Genomic DNA, 16150 nt, shown 5'->3' with positions numbered 1-16150 from the left:
GTGTTTTTTTTAATGCAAAACTTATACCACACATTTGTATCTAGTCAAACTCGTGTTAGCCTCGTTTTCAGAATAATAGCACCCACTTATGTGTGATTTAACGTCAGTATAAATGCTGCAACCCTTGATTTTCATTTCAGGCCGTTAAATGGGTAAATGGGGATAAAAGAACGCACACGACGTTTTACAGACTTTTATTTCTAAAAATACAACATGTAACTCTTTTTTTCTACTTTGCAATTATCCGCTGCTTTGTGTTGGTCTATCACATAAAGTTTGTGGTTGTGATGTGACAAAACATGGAAAGACTCAAGGAGCATGAATACCTTTGTAAGCAGATGAAAAAGCAGTTTGTTTTCTTTTATCCAGGTTCAGCTTCTGGTACTTTTGTATTTAAATCACAGTATAAACAGAAGCAGGCTGGCTGCTTCCCTGTTTCTTCTCTAGTTTTTTTTCACAGTACACAGATATTACAGTTGGGTCAATTTCCGTCTGACTGCACATGAAAGAACCTAAAATACCTTAACTGCTCTGTGAAAGGAAACCACATTTTATTTGTTTTATACTTGCATGCCTTCACATTAAACAATATAACTCGCTTGCAGTACGACCTGCTGACGAGACACAAAAGCCCCAGCAGAAAGCACTAAATCTCATATTTCAAACATTGTGCTTTCTTCTTTTTTAGAGGCACAGGTTGGCATTCGAATCTGAGGTCTGGAAACCATTTGGAGCATCCACCATAAAAACACAACCAGAAATCCAGCCAAGCTAAACATTTAAACAGAGTGGCGTGTTGGCTGTTTTGCCACAGTGTTAGTGTTTTCTTTGGCTGCAGTAATTTTTTTTTTCATATTTGATAATGTCTTCATTTTTAGCCCCTCGCTCCACTGACTTAGATGGCAGCCACAAAATGCCCCTGCACTTACCCCAAGGCAAAGGTGAGCAGCCATAATGAACATCCAGGGAAGCCTTGAAGATTATTATGCAGCTTTTGCACAGAATGCTGCTGAAACTCAGTTGTGAAAAAGTATTTGTCACTTCACGGATTTCTTCAATTTTTGCTATTTAGTTACACATAAATGTTTCAGATCAATAAACTAGTTTTAGTGTAAGACAAAGATAACCTGATACAAATGCACAACACGTTTAAATACAATTAATGCATATTGTTTTGAAAATAACCAACTTGAAAATGGCAATGGTTCTGCAGTACTGAAATTATTTTAAAAGTAAAACTTGCTTGTACTTTTCCTTTTAACAGCTCTCATCAAATGTTAACTTGGAATGGAGCGCCTTACATCCCTCAGGAGGATTTTTGGCCCAATCTTGTTTTAATTCAGCCACATGGAGGACTTTTGAGCACAAACTCAATTAAAGGTCACCTTTGTGACTGAGTCTCTACAAATGCTTCATTTATGCCTCATTTCCACTGATTATACGGCCCGGGTCCAGTGCACTTTTTGTCTGTCTCCATTGTAAAAGCGACTCATACCGGACCATTCCTGGTCCAAAGGACACGGTCCACTGACTGGAGGACAGAAAAACGTCACAACTTGAGATTTACTGGTTCGTCATGTTTGTCATCGCACTAGTATGACGAAATGTTGTGCGTTTGGGTTTAACTCCGACTTCTCAGTGAGAGAGCAGCGGGCAGTTGAATCTGCCGCACCATAAAATAAGCGTGCTCTTCTTTTAGTCTTACACCAGATGTTAACAGGACGCACACCTTCTAAAAAAACTCCATCAGTTCATAGAATATGTTTCCAAATATCTTGGGGATCATAAAGATGTTTTGTTATGGAAATGGGAGATGGGCCTGTGTGTAGTGTTGATCAGCCATTATTTTGGCCTTGAAGATCTTTTATGGCAGCCATTTTTTATACGGGGCGCCTGCTCTAACCACTGCACCACACGACGCCCTGTAATGGTTTTCAATTAACATTTTGCTGACAGAAATGTCAATGAGTGTTTTCTTTTTTGATAAATTAGTATTTAATGACTTAACAAGGGAAGTTGTGGTTTATTTTAAAGGTTGTTTTAGATATTTTTACCTTTTTAAATGAACTAATAATTTGAAAACTGCTTTGCTTATTTACTAGAGCTTTCCTGATTTGATCTGAAACATTTAAATGTCACCAAAAGAGCAAAATCCAGAAATCTGAAATGATGAAACTTTTTCACAGCACTGTAGGTAAATGCTTCTGAACTTATGACTTGCTGCTTTCCTAATGCTTAGCTTGTATAATGTCATTCATGCAGTGGAGCCAGTAGATGCCTGGAAACAGGATGCAAACCCCTATGAATCAGGTAAGTTTGCTTGCACTGCCGCTCATTTTGCCACTTTGCAGCTTTGCAGTAAGTGCGATTCAAACCAAAGCTATCCGAGGCGGCCTGTAATTGAAGGGAATTGGAACAAAAGCCAAATGGCATGGTGGCTCGGGGCATGATGTTTGTGACTGGAAACATTTGGGGTCACTAAAAAGAGGACGCCTTCAAACTTTCAATGTAATTTCCTTAAAGTAGGCGTTTGAGCCGTCTTTGTTGTTAGTCAGTTGAGTGTTTTATTTTGGTGGTAAACACCCAACTGCATTTTCCTTGCAGTTGGATGATGAAAGGTTAAGCTGATTATTTTCCCTTCAGTCGTCCCACATGAAGACAACCAAGATATAAAAGGAAAAAGATCAAGGATTCTGTCGTATTTAAAACAGCTAATTAATCCAGGAACATCTCGACTTTTAAGCATTTCTCTGTTTTGCTGCTTTCTAGGTTTTAGCTTGAGAGAACCAGAGCCGCTACCCAGAGCACCTGAACCCCCTGCATCACAAGGAGACCCAAGTATGTGACTCTTACTGCATCTATGAATATGTGAATGTTCTTCATCTGTGGCAAGCACCCAGGTATTACATCCAGCTTCAGTCGTATTAAAGCAGATTCATATCTGAGAGTGATTGCCTATTCAGAGGATTTTCTTGCGCCTGCACTTTCAAACAAGATCCTTTTTATCCTGGTGATCCCTGCTGGGATCAGGTGCAGATTATTCTGCTAGGTGAGAAATTGTAACTTGTATTAGAGCTAAATAAGTGTCTATTTTAATTGTAAATCGTGTCACTCCTGTCTTCTTCTGCTTTTTAAAGCTTTGTAGATGTAGAGTTGTGTTCAAAATAATAGCGAGATGTTTAAAGAAAAGATTAATCTCAAATTCCTGACACATTTTATTTTCATATGCAAATAATAAGTTGCTTTATTTGTGCCATCACAGACCCATTTTACTTGATGGTGGGGATGGCAGTGGATTATCTTATTCACTGTCAGGATGTGTGTACATCCTTAAAAAAAAAATCTTTAATTGAATTATCTAAAATTAGGGCCTTAAAATGTCTTAAAGTCATTAAAGAAGATGTAAGTAGGCCTTAAATATGTTAGCAGGGCTGTTTAGTCTCATGTTGTATTTAGTCTCAGGTTTTTCTTGTGGAACTTTTTTATCCTGTCAAAGTTTTAGTTATGTGCAGCCATTTTCACTCACTGCGTTTTGTGTCTCAAGGTGGTAAAGGCTACAGGTAACAAGCTGCTAACACTTGCTTACTAGCTAGCTAGAGAGCCATGTGCCATATGAAAAGTGCAAAGTTGCTGCCAAGAGCCAAAAAATCTCCCAGAAATTTCACAGTTTTGGCCTGCTGTATTTCTTTTCTATGTCTTTCTCATACTATAGATTTTAAATACTATCAAATGCATAGAAAGCTGATGTAGGTTCATTATATACTTGAAGTTACTCGCCACTGAAACGCAAGGCTGAAGCAGTCTGTAAAACATTTGGACTCTACAGAGTCACAGTAAAATGTATTTTGTTGAAAGTCAAAGAAATTCAGTAAAACTTCAAGGGTAGAGTAACAGTCCAAGAAGTCAGGCTATAATATCCTTAGGAATTAGATTCTCCCACTGAGTCTACCATCTGACAAACTCTGAATACCAATGGTGTAGCAGCAGCTGCCCCAATAACAAAACCAATGCTACTCATAAAGAATACTGCCATCTGGCTTCTGTTTGCCCATTTTGTCTGGCGGCTTTAAAGGCAAAATAAGACAGGAGCTTGTCTGAATAATGTCTTGCAGACAGACTAGAGCAAACTAGATTACTGGATTTGGACCAGAGCAGCTTTCCTTATCGAGTGACTCTAAGATATGACAGCAATTTTAAAAGCTCAGCTGAATTTAAAAACAAAAACATGTAATCAAATATGTGTAAGAGTTAAAAAAAAAATCAATATTTGGTTTCCTTTATCTTAAGTTTGAAAGTCTTATTTGTATAGAGAGATTAAAAAACAACAATCCACCTCAGTGCAGTGTGGTGTAGCCGCATGGTGTGTTCCTTTTTTCTCCCCCTCAGATTGTAAGGTTGATCTTGCCTTCCTGATGGATGGCAGCTGGAGCATTGGGAAGCGGCGTTTTAAGATCCAGAAAGACTTTCTGGCTGAGGTGGCTCAGGTCATCAACGTAGGCATGGCTGGACCAATGATGGGCATCATCCAATACGGGTAAACTCTGTCTATGCTTTCTGTGATTTTTTTTCCCAGTTTGGGAAAAGAAGATGTAAACTGACTGTTTATCGTTTTGTTTGAAGTGACGAGCCTGTGACGGAGATCAGTCTGAGGGCCCACTCCAGCTCCAAGGACGTGAAGTCAGCCATAGATAAGATTGTGCAGAAGGGCGGCATGTCCAACGTGGGTGAGTGACTCCCACTGGCTGCTGCCAGCTGCGACTAAAGCTCACAAACTCAAGTGTGAAAGCGAAAGGGTTACAATTATCGCATGGTTTTTACTACGCTGGCACATTTTCACATGCAGGGATAGAATTAAATCTAAATTTGCCAGGAGACCAGTGAGCTAAATTACAGCTCTCTCTCGTAAGGCGTGTTTTTCTTCTCCTGCCACCAGAACGCATTTGTTTTTTACAAGCTTGCAGGGGTCAGCTCTCAAAAAGCAAGGGCTGTTTGTTGCTTTTTTTTTTTTTTTTGGTGCGGCAGCATTCATCAGCTGCAGATTTTGGAGCTGATGGCTGGATTTTTTCTTTAGGGTGTGCTAAATTTTGCTTGCTGACAGTTTGTTGGGTTTGACCACAATCGTACAACAGTGTGTGTGAATGTAAAAGGCTCTATAATCTCGATCAGAGCCTCTCCTGTTATTGTAAAGACCACCAACAATCAACTGACAAACTAAATATAGGTTATCCTAGTACAGAGATATCTCTGTGCAGAATACTTTGTCCTTTAGCAAATGCATGGGTTCTTCCACCTTCTGTATTGTATTCAATAACGTTTTGGAAACCTTAAAGCAGCGTCAAATTGTAATGAAATATATATACTAAGCTATAAATATCTCACTGACACAACATGGAGTTGGCAGCATCACGCTGTTCAGATGTAGTTAGCAATTATTCTGCCGATTAAAGTTTTAAAGTTTTGGCTGCACAGTTTCACAACATTTGGTGGATTATTAGATGGCTTTCAGAAGAATATTCCTTCAAAATGGCTGTCATTGTGTGGCAGGAAAGTACAAAACCTTTAATAAAATTCAATGTTATTTCACTTTTCTTATTAATTTGTTCTGAGCTCTCTGGAATCTGCTGAATGTGTCATCGTCAATGATTAGTCATTGGTTAATCAAGTGTTTCAAAAAATCTCAAGTCTCATTGTGTTCAAAGTGTCAAGTCCCAGTAAGACCTGGGACTACAAAGGATTTAATTTAAAATATTTTTCAGTCGAAATTTAAATGTCAGACCTATAAATGCAGCAGATGACGTTTGTGGCACAAGATTTTCTTTGGAGTTGGGTGAGTTTTATGTTGTGTTTGGACTCATAGCTGTCAGTCACGTCTGGCAACCCTGTCCATCACATAAAATCCCCACAAAACACAGTGAGGTTAGAGGTTGTGACATGACAAAATGTGAAAAAGTTCAGCGGGCATTATGCTTTTCTAAGGCACAGCAGCATCAGTTATTTGTCTCCCTGTCGCCCTCTGGTGTTCAAACAGGAAAGGCCCTCTCCTACATCAACAAACAGTACTTCAGTGATGCAAATGGGAATCGTGGAGGGGCTCCTAACGTAGCGGTGGTGCTTGTGGATGGCTGGCCCACAGACAAGGTGGAGGAGGCTTCTCGACTCGCCCGAGAATCCGGCATTAACATCTTCTTCGTCACCATCGAGGGCCCTGATGAGAATGAGAAACAAAATCTGGTTGAGGCCAACTTTGTTGACAAGGTGGTGTTTAGTTGCACAGGTTTACCGGTGCGTCCCATAAAAACAGTCTGTAACACTGTTTCACTCCGCAGGCTGTGTGCCGGACAAATGGCTTCTTCTCCCTTCCCGTGAACAGCTGGTTCGCCTTGAGAAAGGCTGTGCAGCCGCTGGTGAAGCGGGTGTGCGACACGGACCGCCTGGTGTGCAGCAAGACCTGCCTCAACGCCAACGACATCGCCTTCGTGATCGACGGCTCCAGCAGCGTGGGGACGGGCAACTTCCGCACGGTGCTCCAGTTCGTGGCCAACGTCACGCGGGAGTTTGAGATCTCGGACACGGACACGCGGGTGGGAGCTGTGCAGTACACCTACGAGCAGAGGCTGGAGTTCGCCTTCGGACAGTACAACAACAAGGCCGAGCTGCTGAACGCCATAAAGCGCATCAACTACTGGAGCGGCGGGACCAGCACCGGAGCCGCCATCACCTTCGCGGCAGAGCAGCTCTTCAGCAAATCCAAACCCAACAAACGCAAGATCATGATCGTCATTACAGATGGACGTTCGTACGATGACGTCAGAGCGCCTGCGCTGGCCGTCCATCGCCAAGGTGAGACCTCATCACTGGACAACGTTTGGAAAATAAGAGCTAAATATGACATTTGCCTTTACAGTGTTTCACAAATGTATTCATACCCTATTTAACCTTCTAACGTAGAAGATATTTTCAATGTGCACCGTTGCCTTTAAATCTGTAATATGGGACAGAAACGATTAATCGTGATGAATCGTGTATTGTTACAGGGTTGTTATGATACAAAAATGTCAAACTCAATACTAAAAAAAAAAAAACACTTGATACTGCAGTAAAAAAAATTTTGAAGGCACATGGATCTTTTCCGTTGATAACAAAATAAATTACTAATTACAAAATGACATATTTTAACTTAGGATGAAACTAGTATGTAGGGACAGTTCAACCTTTGTTAAAAGAAAGATGTATTTTAAAGTTTTGCTTCCCTGTTTGATAAAACAGAATATGTATTCAGCAGCAACTCTGTACAATTTCTGTGTGCCTGGCATTTTTTTTGAATGTTTTCTTTAATGAACAACTACATCAGCAGGATATCTGCTCTTATTGTCTTTTGCCTAACCTTCATTTCAAAAAGCAAAATGGCTTTAATGTCACATTAGCCTTCAGAGATGCACATGCAATTCATTTTTTGATAACCCGTGTTTTCCTCCCCTGATCCAGGTGTGATCGCCTACTCCATCGGTATCGCCTGGGCCGCCCAGGATGAGCTGGAGTACATCGCCACTGACCCCGACAAAGAGCACTCCTTCTTCGTGGACGAATTCGAGAACCTCTACAGATACGTCCCCAAGATCATCCACAACATCTGCCAGGAGTTCAACTCTCAGCCCAGGAACTGAGGTCATCAGTGTGACGGAAGGGGATCGTGTCGGACCAGGTCTGTCTTTATCAGAACGCTGACCGCAAACGTTCTCACCCTGCGGCCCCACAGATGGCGTCTCCAGGTGGGCTGCAGGCACACACAGATGTAGAGGCTAGAATTTACACTTCCAGTGAAAAGCTTACAGACACTCATCATGGGTATGAAAGTCGCAACAATTTAGGTCTTTTAATGAGTTTTTAAGAGCCAGAGTTTCACAGGGAACCGATTTTACATCAAGTAACATCAGTGAATTTCAAACGTAAGAATTGAATGCACGTGTTTGAATTTAATCTGGATGTTTTCCATTCTAGTCTTGGTCATCAAAATTATACACAAAAGTTCAAATACATATACTTCCAACAACATTTGATGGCTGCATGCTTATTATAACCAACAATAAGCTTCTGTTGAAGTTGTGGCTGAATATTTGCAAAATCGGTAGAGTTAATTTAATTTGGATGGGTTTCTGGTTTTCATCAAAGTTGTGGTGAGGCTGGAGCTAGTCCAGACACTCAGTGATTTAATTATTTCCAAAACCAGTTTTAATGTGTGTTTAAGTGCCACAGCTTGAACATAAATTCAGCGCCAGTTTCTCATTTTAACTGGGAAGTTTCTTGTTAAAACTAGAAAATATTCCTGTTCTTATAACATGCAAAACTCATCAAAACAAGAAACTTTGACGTTATAATGAGAGAAATTTTATGTCTCATTATTATGGCAGAATTTCTCATGAGTTTTATATGTTGTGCTAAAAGGAAGAATACGGTCCCCTGACAGACTGCGGCTTGCTAAAACTCACTCTGTTTCTTCTAGACAACATCCAAAAATCCCAAGAGGTGTTGCTGGTTTATGACCTTCTGTATTTAAAAGAGGATACATTTTGGTTTTAATGAGATTACTGGTTATAACAAGTTTTTTTTTTAATGTCGTTAAAACAAGAAAGTTTTTCAAACATGCGTCAGACACTGAGGCCTTTGGACTGACTCTTCCAAAACCTCAACTGTATTGAAAAAAATTGTGGACTAAGCTCAAAAGCTTGGGATGTATCAGGAAACCAACTTGTTTAGAATAATTAGTTGTCAAATATCCAGCCAGAATTAAGCCAGAAGCCTGATTATGGTTGAAAAAGAAATCGTACAAGTGGCCAAAGTTCAATTCTCTAAAAAAAAAGAAATATTTGAGGCGGTATGTATATAAAACATTTTAACCCTTATGAGCCTGCGAGGATCAGAACAAGTTTCATAACCTAACTCCTGTTCTTGAAATTCCTTGACATTCTTTGTTGTGAGAACGATTCAAACACGTCTCTAAAGGCACAAAATAATCCCACGTTCATTCTAATGATGAGTTTTTGTAAACTTTTTCTTGTAACTGTATTTGATCATGGATTTGAAGATAAATTTTAAAATGTATCAACACAGTAAATTCTCATGAAAACCATTAGCATTGCACCATTTGTTGGTGCCACAAACAACAACACTGTCAACTCTTCGGGTGGCCAGTTTGTGTGATTTCCCTCGCACAAAATTTAGGTCATTTCTTAACAAGGTCATCAACAGAAACTGAAACAAAACAGAAAGCTACAATGATATACTGCAGTCACAATGCAACTCTTTTTGTGCGAAACTAGCAAGTGATTCCAACATAATAAACTTTGCAGACATATGTAGGTTTAACACATTCCTAACATTTCCTCTAATGGATTCGTATACTTCATAAGCTTGTTAACATGGTGCTTTCATATGATTACCTGTGAAGAGGATCCCCTCTTTCACAGCTGAGGCATTTTGATCTTCCCAACAGGAGATTTAATCTGAGTTCAAGTCAGAGACTATGGTGCTGTTTATCTAATTTTTATGTGGGTGTAAAAGCAAACCCCCAGCATGGATGTGGACTTCTGTGAAACGTGGGGTTGTTTTATGCAGTTTATTTCATCCCTTTCTGTATTGTAATAGCGAGCGGCTCCTAATATACCAAGCATTTTGAAGTTTAAGAGTATTTATGATTTTTTTTTTTTACCTTTGTTTTCCTGTTTGTACATATGCTTATTAAAATGCTTTGCTTGTCACGTTCACATAATTGATCATTTTTTGTTTTTAATAAAACAAATGAACAGAACATGATGGTTTTTATGGTTGTTTTTTTTTCTCAGCATATTTTTTTTTCCTGACGATTAGAAATATGAAAATAAATATATATGTTTGTATATTTCTATTTCTATTGCCAATAAAATCTAAAAACATTGAATTGTTGGAGAATAAAAAGGAGAGACCAAAAGAAATGTCAACAAAAAATAACTCAGCATTTGCACTTACGTGCAGCAAAATATCAGTGTGTCCAAATATGAGAAATTATCTTTTCAAATGTATTCAACTTAGATCTTTGCTTTCGAATGAAGCAGCAGAGTGTAAGAAAACTGCAACAAAGTGAATAAAATATTCCTTGTGGCTTTATGTGTCCAAGCACATTCGGGGAACAAAGCAAAAGAAAATAAAGAAATGAGGAAGAACGCAAGTACAAAGTGAGTGATGTCATGGTTTGTTAAGATTCACATTCCAAATAGAAATTACAAAGCTTTCTGGCAGCAGTAGTAGACTTTTTTTTTTTTTTTATGCAATCCGGGTGGGCGATTGCATTTAGTAGTAAGTAGTAATTATTCGCAGTAACCCTTATGAATTTTAAACTTTTCTTTCCACATCCAAGCACCACTTTTAATCTGTTCAGTTTAGAACAAGCAACATTGATTTAGACGCATTTGTACATGTGTGTCTTGTAAAATAAACGTTTCCACCTCAGGTTATGGCTTATGTGAAGAGCGGCCATATTGGATCTCGAAGATGATCCAATATGGATCATCTTCGAGATCATCCAACACCATCATGGTGTTGGATGATGGTGTTTCCAACACCATCATCTCGAAAATGGTGTTGGAAAAATTCTCCGACAGTCCAAGTTGGAAGTCCGATTTCAGGAGCGATTCGGAAGTCCAATTTCTGACTTTTGACTACAAATTGAACGCAGCATGACTTCACAGATACTCACCAGAAAATCCAAAGTATCCATTTAAGACCTAATGAGGAAAATCTGGTCAAAATTAAAACAGTTTAAGGCCTAAAATTGAGATTACTTAAAGTGATTTAGTGAATTTAGCAACTCAAAAATTTAACTCAGTGGATTAGACCAAATCAGTAGTGATGATAATTTACTATAACTTTCCAGTTATTTATATGGGGTTTCTCAAATGTATATGTAGGAATCATAGCAGCATTTCAGGTGTGTTTTTGATTAGAGAATGACATTATAGCAAAATATAAATCTAAAAAAAAGATGATTTTGCATAATATTGAGCATAATTCAATTCATGTGATCGGGTCAATCAAAAACGCCATTCAAAATAACCAACATCTGAGCCCAATTAACATTTTACAGCAGGTTTTATTTCGAACATACTCTCATATACAAACCAGTGACTGAGAAAATGGCTCATGTAAAGCTGTACTCTCTGCGTACAACATCCTGTTTGCCTTTTTTTTAATCTTTCCTTGCTTTCAAACCTCATGGATTTACAGTAAACTGGAACTGCAGGACATTTCTCTTGGTTAAATCATCATTTCAAATAGTCCTAAAAGTACTGCACTAATCTCCCGCTAAACACTGGACTACTGTAAATACCTGGACATGATACATCACATCGTAGTCAAGCATGTCCACACAGCTGAGGCGGGGGAGGGGAAAAAAAAACAAAAAAAAAACCTATATACAGTACACAGCATTCAGTTCAAACGAGAGCAAACTGGCCAAAATGTGTTAGATATTCCTAAAAGTTGACATCTAGAATCAAGTCTGTTTAATTTTAATTATATAACCAAAATGGTTTACTTTGGACACATAAGCGTGTAATCTTCAGAAGTGTACAGTGGCTTGAAACTAAGAAACAGGCATGTAAATTAATGGTCTGTATCGCTCTACCAGCGCTGCCGTCAAACACACAGAACTGACATCCCAACCACACTTATCAAAAACAAAAACTCAAACTCACGCTGCACTGTAAATTTTTAAGACTGAATATATATTTTTGTTTATTATAAGCATTTGTAATTTTACATCCAATGTTAAAACCGACAACATTGCGACAACCAGCTTCCCCCCGCCCCCGAAAAACAAGCTTGTTAAAATAACATTTTTTAAAGACCTTTTTAAAGCAAAGGCACATTCGTCAATATAGATTTTTAAAAAGGAAAATAAAGGCAGGTCAAGCAAGCAGAGTCAGTCTGGGGAAGCTGAGGAGAGGAGCTGGGAGGCTTCTGCCTCAGAAACGCAACACGGAGAAAAACTTGGTTTATCTGAGGAGGACCTGGGATGAGCGTGAAGGAAGATGGGACCTCACATCTCCGCTCCTCGCTGCCACTTGTCCTGAGCCTCTCTCCTTTCTGTGGAGGTGAAGTTTGAGTCTGTCTGCAGGGGGCGCTGTGGCCAGTCACACCCAGGCCTGCCTGGATGGTGGGGAGTGAAGGGGGTAGGGACCAGAGAGCAGTTCCTCCTCCTCCTCCTTCTCCTCCTCACAACCTATTTGAGGCTATTGGCTACATAGTCTGCGAGTCCGACAGGAGACCAGTGGCTAGTTTGAGGTGGGACCAGACTCGCTGCCTGACTGTCCTTCCCCTGCTGTGTCTCTATTGGTCCCTGATCGTAGGAGACTGAGTCAGAGAGCGAGGCTGTGGTGGGGGAGGGACGTGTTACTCCGTGTCATACGAACACCTTGGCAAGAGCGTCCGCCCCGGCACTGGCGATGTAGCATTTAGACGGATGGAACGCCACGTCGTGGATCGATTCCTCGAATTTCTTCCTGTGAGCCGTGAACTCTTGGATGCAGGTTTTACTCTCCAGGTTCCACAGACGGATGGAGCAGTCGTGACCTGAGGACAGAACAACATGCAGAAAGTTGCTTAGAGGTTTTACTTGGCTTTTAGTCCTGAAGACATTTCATATTTTGCACAAAAAGGTGTTTGAGAAAAAATGTTATGCTTCCTTGAACAGGTTAGAAAAGGTTTACGGGAGATACAAAACATGTTCATTGCCTTTTTTATGCAAAATCATTCTTAGATGACGAGATGTTGGTATGCTCAGTCCTGCCTGTTTCTAGCTCCCTTCAGCAGTTTCAGGGCCTCTTGTCACTTTAAATCCAAATAAGCTGCTGCTGGCCACGCCCCCAACTCAATGTTTACACTCATGGCTGCAAACATATGTGCAATTATACAACCCTACATCTTTGAAAAGCAGAAGTGTAGCCTCCTGCACTAGACACATTGACCAAAACAAAACATATTATTTTTCTGGAAAATATTAAAAAGCAAACAAATAAAGCAATTTAATATTTTCTTTTTCCCCTCTGAGTGCATGCAGTCAAGTTAAAGCTTGACTACTTGTACAATTTGAGATCCTACAAGGAAACTATAAATGTGTAGTAAATAAATATAATTTCAAATCCCTGCTCGGCATAATTCACATTTTCTAAACGCTGCCAGTTATTGTTAGACTGGGTTTGAGTTGACCGTTCAAGCCACAGAAGAAGAAAGCCGAAGAGGATGTTAGATACTCACTGCCTGACATGAGATAAAGTCCGTTTGGATCCACAGCTAAGCTGGTGACGGCGTCCAGATGGGCCACCATGGAGTGAATCAGCTTCCCGCTGTTATTGTCAAAGAATTTGATGTGTCTGTCCTCCTGCGCTGTGATGGTGATGGGAAGAGTCGGGTGGCTGAGGACCTTGTTGATCTGACAGGGAGTGCCTGGTTAAAAGAAAAAAAAAAAAGATTTAAAGATGAAAAACAGAAATATCTGACTCCAAGCAAAGATGTGACAGCCGGAGAAAGCATCAGTCAACACAGATTCAATGGTCAACACAAGTCACTACATAAAGGCAGCGTCTTGCAAAGATATTCACAAATAGGCCTGTCTCAACAATCAATAAATCAATTGACTGCATGATAAATGAAAACATGCTTTTGTGCATAATTTTCAACATTTTGAAATGAGACTGCACACTGCAAGAACAATAGCTTACTAAGCAAGAACACTTGAAATAAGACAAAACTAACTTACAAGCAACTTTTCTGCAAGAAACATGAGCTTGTCTTAAGTCAATAATTCCTTAATATTGATAAAAGAAGCATGAGTTCCACTGGCAGGTTATTTCACTTATAATATGGGATGACTGTCTTGTTTTAATAATTTGTCAGTGAAACCGGTGTGTTTTTAAATCAACATTAAACAATTATCTACTAAAAACAACCTCCTTTGTCTAACTGAAAGTTACTTTTTAGTTTTGTTTTATCTTAAGTGTAGTAAGATGTTTACACTAGAACTAGACAAAAAAAATACTCTAAGATTTTGTGTTTTTTGCAGAGCAAGACGAGTTTAATAGTGCATGATCAACTTTAAATGGTTCGATTTCCTCATCAAATTAAACTTTGTTAGATCCGAGTCACTGGGAAGTGAAGAGGAAAATGGCTGCACACAAATGGATGTAATCACCCGATGGTGATTTAAACAGTGAGTCAATGTCTGTTCAAGCTGCAACATCAACGATTTGCTCTACATTTTCAGCCCAGCTCGGTTTGTGCCTTGCGCAGTTTGTCCCTAAACGTACCAGGCTCCAGATTAGATTCCATACTGAGCACCAGCTGGCGGGTCTCCATGTTGAAGAGGCCGATCTGGCCGTTTGTGAAGGATGTGACCAGATGAGCTGGTTCACTGCACACCAGGTCCACAGAGGAGGGAACTCCCAGCTCTAGCAGAGGGATAAACAAGTGCAAGTTTTAATTCCTCAATTTTAAACAAAGACGGGAAAAAAAAGGTAAACTTAATGTATGTGAATCCGGTTGTTACTTTTGTTTTCGTTGAATACTGCGAGCGAAGGGGAGGTGGTGTTGGCATCCCACAGCTTGACGGTTCCGTCCGCGGAGCAGGAGAGGAGGCGCTGGTGTGCGCTGCTGTACACCAGACCCCACACCGAGTCGGTGTGTCCACTCAGCTCTCCGCGCAGCACTGACGGGTCTGAACACACGGGGACCACGGTCACTTTTCATGCGTTGCAGCTAAAAATCACTCCTGGTTGAATCGAAACAAGCGCCGAGGTTACCGTAGGAGTCGTAGGGGTCGATGTTCGGGTTGGGCGTGTTCCAGCACTGGATGGTGCCGTCGACCCCTCCGCTGAAACACTGCTCCCCTGTACTGCTCATCACCACACTCAGTACAGCGCCCCTGTTGTGTTTTACATAAGAAAATAGCAACCATTAAGTAATCTGTATCACAAGCTGAAAAAAAAGAAATGAAAAAAGAATTGACAAAAGTGCCATATTTTACCTGTGGGCCCTGAAAGTGTAGATGGGCTCCACGTCTAAAGATGTACTCCTGCTGACAAAATGTTGATTCATTTAATATAAAAGAAATAAAAACAACCATCTGAAATCTGAAGTAAAATTAAGCCTCCCATTAATTTACTACTGTGGGACAAAAATATAGTTTATATGGTTTAATATGGCTCATATTTGCTGCAACAAACATGGGACTCAAATAGGACTGAGACGGAAATGATGTAGAAAAGGTTGAATATCGTCACTGCTAGGTAAGAAATTGCACAGAAATAAAATTATCTTTACATCTTAAACATTGTACTAATATGCTTCTGACTTAATATTTGTATTTTTACTAACCTTGTTGGTTCCCTGGACATTTGTTTTCGTTTTGTTCCATTTTGTTTTTGATGCAAGTGGAATAAAAATTGGCCAGATTTTGGTGGAAACTTTAATTTTTCATGTTTTTTTTCCCCACAAGCCTTTTCATCTTTTAAAAAATGTTAGATATAAATTTTTTATAAATTTTCCATTGATTGGTGTTGGAATCCCTTCACAATTTCACAAAAGGCAAATGTATTTTCCATGCACAAAAAAAAACATTTTGATTCATAAAATAGGATAATTTATTTAACATTCACATTCTCCGATTGTACCCACCCAGAGAAAATTTTAGTTTGGATTGGTTCTTCTAAAGAAAAGTTCAATTAAATATTTAATTACTAAAACTTGTCTGTAGTAAAAAAAAAAACATATGAAAAGTCAAGTCTTAATTTTCAATCAGAATTATTAATTAGATGATTATGTTTTTTTTCCTCATTTATTTTTAATTAATGTATTAATTTTGTATTTCCTAATTTTTCCTCTAAAATGAATGCTCTTGCATTACATTATTATTTACATTACATTATCATAGTTTTAAATGCAAAAATGTAAGCACCATTTCTGCACCATTTACATTTTTTTGGAAAAAGAAAAAGAAAAATTTAAGGAAAATAAAAAAAAGAGATAATAACACTAGTGTAACTTGCTTCAAGTAGAAATTACAATGAAATATTTATCAAAGCTACCTTTTATAGACCAAAATATTTAGCTGCTTGTTTTCTGT

General features: G+C 39.2%; 2 protein-coding genes across 14 annotated transcripts in view; one reads left to right on the top strand and one right to left on the bottom strand.

The window, feature by feature from the left end:
- The window catches only part of LOC106945331 (vitrin), a 30663-nt gene extending 20858 nt beyond the window's left edge, over positions 1–9805 (top strand). For 7 of the 10 annotated variants that reach the window (XM_015028946.1, XM_015028944.1, XM_015028943.1 and 4 more), the window contains 8 exons: positions 879–941; positions 2263–2310; positions 2770–2838; positions 4387–4534; positions 4621–4724; positions 6029–6255; positions 6327–6840; positions 7486–9089. In XM_015028946.1, coding sequence (XP_014884432.1) covers positions 879–941; positions 2263–2310; positions 2770–2838; positions 4387–4534; positions 4621–4724; positions 6029–6255; positions 6327–6840; positions 7486–7664 — 1352 coding nt within the window. In that variant the 3' untranslated portion in view covers positions 7665–9089. Of the gene's footprint in view, positions 1–878; positions 942–2262; positions 2311–2769; positions 2839–4386; positions 4535–4620; positions 4725–6028; positions 6256–6326; positions 6841–7485 lie in introns of all 10 variants that reach the window. The other 3 variants (XM_015028940.1, XM_015028938.1, XM_015028941.1) reach the window with 2 other exon arrangements.
- A 1930-nt stretch (positions 9806–11735) lies between these two features.
- strn (striatin, calmodulin binding protein) overlaps positions 11736–16150 on the bottom strand; it is a 30689-nt gene continuing 26274 nt past the window's right edge. For 2 of the 4 annotated variants that reach the window (XM_015028933.1, XM_015028936.1), the window contains 6 exons: positions 15053–15103; positions 14829–14950; positions 14576–14743; positions 14337–14477; positions 13288–13476; positions 11736–12603 (listed from right to left, as the gene is read on the bottom strand). In XM_015028933.1, coding sequence (XP_014884419.1) covers positions 12434–12603; positions 13288–13476; positions 14337–14477; positions 14576–14743; positions 14829–14950; positions 15053–15103 — 841 coding nt within the window. In that variant the 3' untranslated portion in view covers positions 11736–12433. The remainder of the gene's footprint in view (positions 12604–13287; positions 13477–14336; positions 14478–14575; positions 14744–14828; positions 14951–15052; positions 15104–16150) is intronic. The other 2 variants (XM_015028935.1, XM_015028937.1) reach the window with 1 other exon arrangement.

This window comes from Poecilia latipinna, unplaced genomic scaffold (genome assembly GCF_001443285.1).
Source record: "Poecilia latipinna isolate Pla-1442-1.1 unplaced genomic scaffold, P_latipinna-1.0 Scaffold140, whole genome shotgun sequence".
Classification (NCBI taxonomy): Eukaryota; Metazoa; Chordata; class Actinopteri; order Cyprinodontiformes; family Poeciliidae; genus Poecilia; species Poecilia latipinna.
Note: the sequence above shows the minus strand (reverse complement) of the source record. Positions and strands in the feature narration are given on the sequence as shown.